The 7,208-nt window shown below is 49.9% G+C and overlaps 1 protein-coding gene across 1 annotated transcript in view; it reads right to left on the minus strand.

Annotated features, from left to right (window-relative positions):
- atic (5-aminoimidazole-4-carboxamide ribonucleotide formyltransferase/IMP cyclohydrolase) overlaps positions 1 to 4,078 on the minus strand; it is a 35,606-nt gene extending 31,528 nt beyond the window's left edge. The window contains exons 1-2 of the mRNA XM_072578613.1: positions 3,937 to 4,078; positions 1,428 to 1,554 (exon numbers count right to left, since the gene is read on the minus strand). Coding sequence (XP_072434714.1) covers positions 1,428 to 1,554; positions 3,937 to 3,955 — 146 coding nt within the window. The 5' untranslated portion in view covers positions 3,956 to 4,078. The remainder of the gene's footprint in view (positions 1 to 1,427; positions 1,555 to 3,936) is intronic.
- Positions 4,079 to 7,208: the final 3,130 nt, after the last annotated feature.

Genomic DNA, 7,208 nt, shown 5'->3' on the forward strand with positions numbered 1-7,208 from the left:
ACAGAAAGTAGCATTGTTGACAGGGCAGGTAAGCCCATACCTTGAAAACAAATCCTTGCTCCAAAAGCTATCCAATTTGCAAGAAATCTGCCCAGAACAAATACCGCTTTCTTGTGCATCTTGTGCAGACTGCTCCTTCCTCAGCTCCAGGTACGTGTTGCTAGGGGAGCTGATGGATCCCAGCAACAATTACAATCGAGACAATGCAGCCAAGGAAGGATTTATTCTGCTGATCGTTTCAGACCCGATATTTTTCAAAGAGCCACCCCATTTCCTCCCAGTCCTCCTCCTCCTCTTGCACCATAAGCCTGAAAATCATTTCCCATCACGCTTCACCCAATGTCTTTTTGAAGGTTAGCGATGATGTCACTTGTGTTGATCATTCAATATCTCCTCAATTCATGTATTCTCAGGAGCACACAGATCCACGTTCTCCCAAGTACTGAGCAGATATCTCAATGACCCAGTGTGGGGACCGCCAGAAGAAGAAATAACACTTTTTTTTATTATTTGTTCATGGATTGTGGGCGTCACTGGCTCGGCCCAGTATTTACTGGCCATCCCTAGCTGCCCAAAGTATCATTTAGAGTCAAGTACAGAGGAACTTCTATTATCCGAAAGACATGGCAGTGAATATTTTGTTTGGTTGATCGAATTCTGGATAACCGAATGCCAGATAACATAGTTTAGCCAAGCATTAGGACCTTGCAATCTCGTCAGATAATCCAATATTCGGATAAGTGAATGCCAGATAATCGAGGTTCCTCTGTACATTACTGAGGGTCTGGAGTTATATGTTGGATCAGAGCAAGTAAAGGTGACAGATTTCCTTCCCTGAACGGCATTAATGAACCAGATGGGGTTTTAAAAACATCGACATTCGTAACAAAGTTGTCACTTAATTTCAGCCTTTTAGTGAATTCAAATTTCATCATTAGTCTTGATGGGAATTTGAATCCATGTTCCCAGAACATTACCCTGCGCCTCTGGATTTCTACACTCGTGACAGTGTAACCACAGCAACGCTACCTGCCCTCCCACTAGAAAATCGACAAAATCATTTATGTTTTTCAAGCTCAAAACCTTAATCATCGTCCTTTTCTACATTATAACAGGCTATACACCAGACGTAAACTGATGCTGTAAATCGTGTTGGGATTCCTCAAGGTTGTGAAAGGTTAATTATAATTTTTTTTAAAAATACTAATTGATTTGATTTAATTAATTGAAAAATGTCTAATCTGAATGTAATCATTTGAATCTCTAAGGATTAACTCGAAGTAACTACGCTACTCCAATGGTATATCAACATCTTGATTTAATCGCCCGTCTTTGGCCTTCTCTGTCTTGAGCAGGGAGCGCGCAAAGAGAGACATGGCATTAATGAAAAGTGTTACAATGCCAACCCTTTGGCCCCCATCACTTACCGGACAGCGAAACCAGCCTCCCGCAGAGCCTTGGCTGTTCCACCAGACGCAACAAGAGACAGGTCCAGGGAAACCAGGCGTTTGGCAAAGTCCAACAAGCCAGTCTTATCTGAGACACTCAACAAGGCTGCCAGAGAAAATCAGTGTCAAAGTCACAAGCAGGCAAACTCTAGGAAAGATTAAACAGCAGAGATACTGGGAGGGGTGTTGGCACGATATGCCTCAATATCCATTCCAAATGAAAATTGTCCAATCTCAGGTTTGAATTAATCAATGTGCCCCTCCTGATCTCAACAGAAAGCGGGGGGGGGGGGGGGGGGGGGGGATCTCCAGATTTGTACTCCCCTTTGTGTGTGCAAGTGTCTCCTGACAGCGTTTGAGTAATCCAGCTGAAAGTTGCCCCAAGAGGCAGATTAGATTAGATTAGATTAGATTACTTACAGTGTGGAAACAGGCCCTTCAGCCCAATAAGTCCACACCGCCCCGCTGAAGCGCAACCCACCCATACCCCTACATCTACCCCTTACCTAACACAACGGGCAATTTAGCATGGCCAATTCACCTGACCTGCACATCTTTGGACTGTGGGAGGAAACCGGAGCACCCGGAGGAAACCCACGCAGACACAGGGAGAATATGCAAACTCCACACAGTCAGTCGCCTGAGGCGGGAATTGAACCCAGGTCTCTGGCGCTGTGAGGCAGCAGTGCTAACCATTTGCCACCGTGCCGCCCACGGCAGGTTTCCTCCAAGTACTCCCACACTCCAAATCTATTCTAAAAGATGAAAGACTTAACAGTCTAGATTTGTTCAATATATCATTTCAGCGGCAAGACACTGTAATCCTTTTGATATAAATTCTGTGTATTATGGGCCTGCTTCACAACCACCTGATGAAGGAGCAGTGCTCTGAAAGCCAGTGCTTCCAAATAAACCTGTTCGACTATATAACCTTAGTCCAAAGATGTGCAGGTTAGGTGGAATGGCTGTGCTAAATTGCCCATAGTGTCTAGGCATGTGCAGGCTAGGGTGGAAAATGCAGGGTGACAGAGATAGGGTAGGGCGGTGGGTCTGGGTGGGATGCTCTTCGGAGGATTGGTGTGGACTCGATGGGCTGAATAGCCCGCATCCAAGCTCTAGGGCTTCTATCATCTCTCTCACAATAACGACCAATACTCCCTTTTGTTTTCTTAAATCACTTGCCATGCCAATGTGCTGGGCATTTGGGATTCACACTGAAGAAATCCGGATCACTCTATCCTGCTCTCCATACAAAAGGCCTTTACTGGGAGGGGTCAGGACTTCATCCCATTGCCCACTGTATCCCCGCGCCCACCCCTCCCCACGCCACCACGCCCTCACACTCTCTCCTGACTAATCCATGGAAACTCTGCAAACTCCTTCACCTTTCAATGTAGCCGCAACCCCACTCCCAGGAAAAACTGTTTCACCTCCCCCGCGGATAACTTTCGCAAACGCCCTCTGCCCTTTTGCTGGGTGGGAGGTTTTGCTGGGGTAAAGCTGTGCAAACTGCCAAATCCCAGGAAGGGAAACTGGGAAGGGGTAAAACATGCAATCACCCCCTCCCCCCTGACTGTGTGTGTGGGGTAAAACATGCAATCACCCCCTCTTCCGTGTGTGTGTGTGGTGGAGGTAAAATGTGCAATCTCCCCCTCCTCCCTGAGTGTGTGTGTGTGTGTGTGTGTGTGTGTGTGTGTGTGTGTGGGGGGGGGGGGGGGGTTAAACATGCAATCGTCCCCTCCTCCCTGAGTGTGGGGTGGGGGGGGGGGAACAACGTGCAATCTCCCCCTCCTCCCTGAGTGTGTGGGGTAAAACGTGCAATCCCCCCTCCTCCCTGAGTGTGTGTGGGGGGTAAAACATGCAATCTCCCCCTCCTCCCTGAGAGTGTGTGTGTGTGTGTGTGTGTGTGTGGAGGGGGGGGTAAAAACATGCAATCGTCCCCTCCTCCCTGAGTGTGTGTGTGTGTGTGTGTGTGTGTGGGGGGGGGGGGGGGGGGTAAAACGTGCAATCCCCCCCTCCTCCCTGAGTGTGTGTGGGGGATAAAACGTGCAATCTCCCCCCTTCTCCCTGACTGTGTGTGGGGGGTAAAACATGCAATCGTCCCCTCCTCCCTGAGTGTGGGGGGGGGGGGGGGAAACGTGCAATCTCCCCCTCCTCCCTGAGTGTGTGTGGGGGGGGGGGGGGGGTAAAAACATGCAATCGTCCCCTCCTCCCTGAGTGTGTGTGTGGGGTAAAACGTGCAATCTCCCCCTACTCCTCCCAGACGTAAACCGTGCAAACCTTCCCCAGCGGAGAATTGTACAAACTCTGCCCCCACCGACCCGGGAGCAAACTCTGCAGTCATACCCCCCGGGGGGGGGGCGGGTTAAAACATGCAAACTCCCTAAGTGAAGGTAAACTGTGCAAACTCTCTCTCCCTCCCGCACCCCCCCCTAATTCCCGATGCACCGCCGGTCGGTCGGTCGGTCGGTCCGCTTTAGGCTTGTACCGAGCTCCGCGGGGGCCATTCCAGCTGCAGTGCCCGCTCCTCGCTGCACTCCGACCGGATCCACGCCGCTGGGCGGAGCCGCCAAACAGCGGAAGAGACTGCTCCTTTGCCTCCTCCTCCTCTTGTGTTGTGTGTGAGAGAGCACAGCAAGAGCCCAGGCAGTGGGAGGGAGGGAGAGAGAGAGAGACTCCTCTGACCAGATTCACACATCCTTTCCCAAAGAGCACTAGCAGGATTCCCCTGCAATCCTCTCCCACTCCCGTTCCCCCTCAGTAAAAGCCCTGCACTTCACAAGCACACGGACACAGTGTTCTCATGGGGTGTGCCCATCTCCAGGCACAGCAAGATCCCACAAGTTGCTGGTGGCCTGTCTGCCTGCTTGCCCTGGGACTATCCCAGTTCTAGTGGGCAGCACGGTGGCACAGTGGTTAGCACTGCTGCCTCACAACGCCAGAGACCCGGGTTCAATTCCCGCCTCAGGCGACTGACTGTGTGGAGTTTGCACGTTCTCCCCGTGTCTGCGTGGGTTTCCTCCGGGTGCTCCGGTTTCCTCCCACAGTCCAAAGATGTGCAGGTCAGGTGAATTGGCCATGCTAAATTACCCGTAGTGTTAGGTAAGGGGTAGATGTAGGGGTATGGGTGGGTTGCGCTTCGGCGGGGCGGTGTGGACGTGTTGGGCCAAAGGGCCTGTTTCCACACTGTAAGTAATCTAATCTAATCTAATTCTCCTTGGTCTGGGGAACTGCAGGATTATTTTTTTAAAAAATTGTTTTTCAACGGAGAAGGAAGCAAATCATCAGGATTAAAGGGTGGGGTGCTGGAAATCTGAGGTGTAAATTCAGGAGATTCTCCACAGCACCTGTGAGGAGGGACAAAAGCCTGTCGGTTGGATCTTACTCTTCTTTTTCCCGCTCAATGCCCAGCTGCCTCAGGTTTTGTTTTTGGGGAGTTTTTTCACTGCAAGCTCTGTTGAATTTATTGTCGTGTGTACCGAGGCACAGTAAAAAGCTTTGGCTTGCGAGCAATACAGACGGATCACATAGTTAAGTAGCATAGATAGTAAGTAATAGGTAAACAGCAGCAAGAACCAAAACACAGGGACAGGTGAATGTTAAGGGATTGTGAGTCCATTCAGTATTCTAACAATTTGGTAGGCAAAGTAATGGAAAGGGTACTGAGGGATAGGATTTACGAGTATCTGGAAAGACACTGCTTGATTAGGGACAGCCAGCACGGATTTGTGAAGGGTAGGTCTTGCCTTACAAGTCTTATTGAATTCTTCGAGGAGGTGACCAAGCATGTGGATGAGGGTAGAGCAGTGGATGTAGTGTACATGGATTTTAGTAAGGCATTTGATAAGGTTCCCCATGGTAGGCTTGTGCGGAAAGTCAGGAGGCATGGGATAGAGGGAAATTTGGCCAATTGGATAGAAAACTGGCTAACCGGTCGAAGTCAGAGAGTGGTGGTAGATGGTAAATATTCAGCATGGAGTCCAGTTACAAGTGGAGTTCCGCAGGGATCAGTTCTGGGTCCTCTGCTGTTTGTAATTTTTATTAATGACTTAGAGGAGGGAGTCGAAGGGTGGGTCAGTAAATTTGCAGATGATACAAAGATAGGTGGAGTTGTGGACAGTGAGGAGGGCTGTTGTCGGCTGCAGAGGGACTTAGATATGATGCAGAGCTGGGCTGAGGAGTGGCAGATGGAGTTCAACCCTGCCAAGTGTGAGGTTGTCCATTTTGGAAGAACAAATAAGAATGCGGAATACAGGGTTAATGGTAGGGTTCTTGGTCAGGTGGAGGAACAGAGGGATCTTGGGGTCTATGTACATAGATCTTTGAAGGTTGCCACTCAGGTGGATAGAGTTTGTAAGAAGGCCTATGGAGTATTATCGTTCATTAGCAGAGGGATTGAATTCAAGAGTCGTGAGGTGATGTTGCAGCTGTACAGGACTTTGGTTAGGCCACATTTGGAGTACTGTGTGCAGTTCTGGTCGCCTCACTTTAGGAAAGATGTGGAAGCTTTGGAGAGGGTGCAGAGAAGATTTACCAGGATGTTGCCTGGAATGGAGAGTAGGTCGTACGAGGATAGGTTGAGAGTTCTCGGCCTTTTCTCGTTGGAACGGCGAAGGATGAGGGGTGACTTGATCGAGGTTTATAAGATGATCAGAGGAATAGATAGAGTAGACAGTCAGAAACTTTTTCCCCGGGTACAACAGAGTGTTACAAGGGGACATAAATTTAAGGTGAAGGGTGGAATGTATAGGGGAGATGTCAGGGGTGGGTTCTTTACCCAGAGAGTGGTGGGGGCATGGAATGCGCTGCCCGAGGGAGTGGTAGAGTCAGATTCATTGGCGACCTTTAAGCGGCATTTGGATAGGTACATGGATGGGTGCTTAATCTAGGATAGAAGTTCGGCACAACATCGTGGGCCGAAGGGCCTGTTCTGTGCTGTATTGTTCTATGTTCTCTAACAGGAGGGTAGAAACTGTTTCGAAACTGGCTGGTGCGTGTGTCCAGGCTTCTGTACCTTCCCCCCGATGGTAGAGGTTGTAGAAAAACATTGCCAGGGTGGGATGGATCTTTGAGAATGCTGGTGGCCTTTCCTTGACAGCGGGCCAGGAAGGTGGATTCTATAGATGGGAGGTTGGCCTTTGTGATTGTCCAGGCCGAGTTCACCACTCTCTGTAACCGTCTCCGATCTTGACTGGTACAGTTGCCATACCAGGTATTGATACATCATTTCTTGCCGTATCTTATCAAATTTGCCTCACTAGCTACAACCTCAACACTGTAGCATTCCCCCTCACTTGATTCCAGCACCATCTTGCCTGCTGTGAGGTAGCCGCCTGGAGGAGTGCCCAGCACCATGGGATCAAACCCTTCTCCACTGCACCGGTATCTTTGCTCTCTCTCTCTCTCTCTCTCTCTGCTTCAGTTCCCACCTCCCACCAAGGCTCAAGCTCTATCGCTCTCAGTAATCCTGCATCATCTTCCCTCCATCACTCTCACCCACCCCAACCCTCGACACCACATGCCCTACATGCCCTCTGTGCACTCACGATATGTCTCACTCACTCAGGGCACCTCCCCACCTGCACCAACGGCTGCACCACCCACTTTCATCACCATTAATACCCGCCTCTGTCTCTCATTCCAGGGGGGAAAGCAGCCCCCAACACGGCAGAAAAATATAGATCATAGAGCAGCACAGCACAGTACAGGCCCTTTGCCCCCCAATGTTGTGCTGACCTTCGATCTTACTCCACATCTTTC

Source organism: Chiloscyllium punctatum, chromosome 10, assembly GCF_047496795.1.
Source record: "Chiloscyllium punctatum isolate Juve2018m chromosome 10, sChiPun1.3, whole genome shotgun sequence".
In the NCBI taxonomy this organism is placed as follows: domain Eukaryota; kingdom Metazoa; phylum Chordata; class Chondrichthyes; order Orectolobiformes; family Hemiscylliidae; genus Chiloscyllium; species Chiloscyllium punctatum.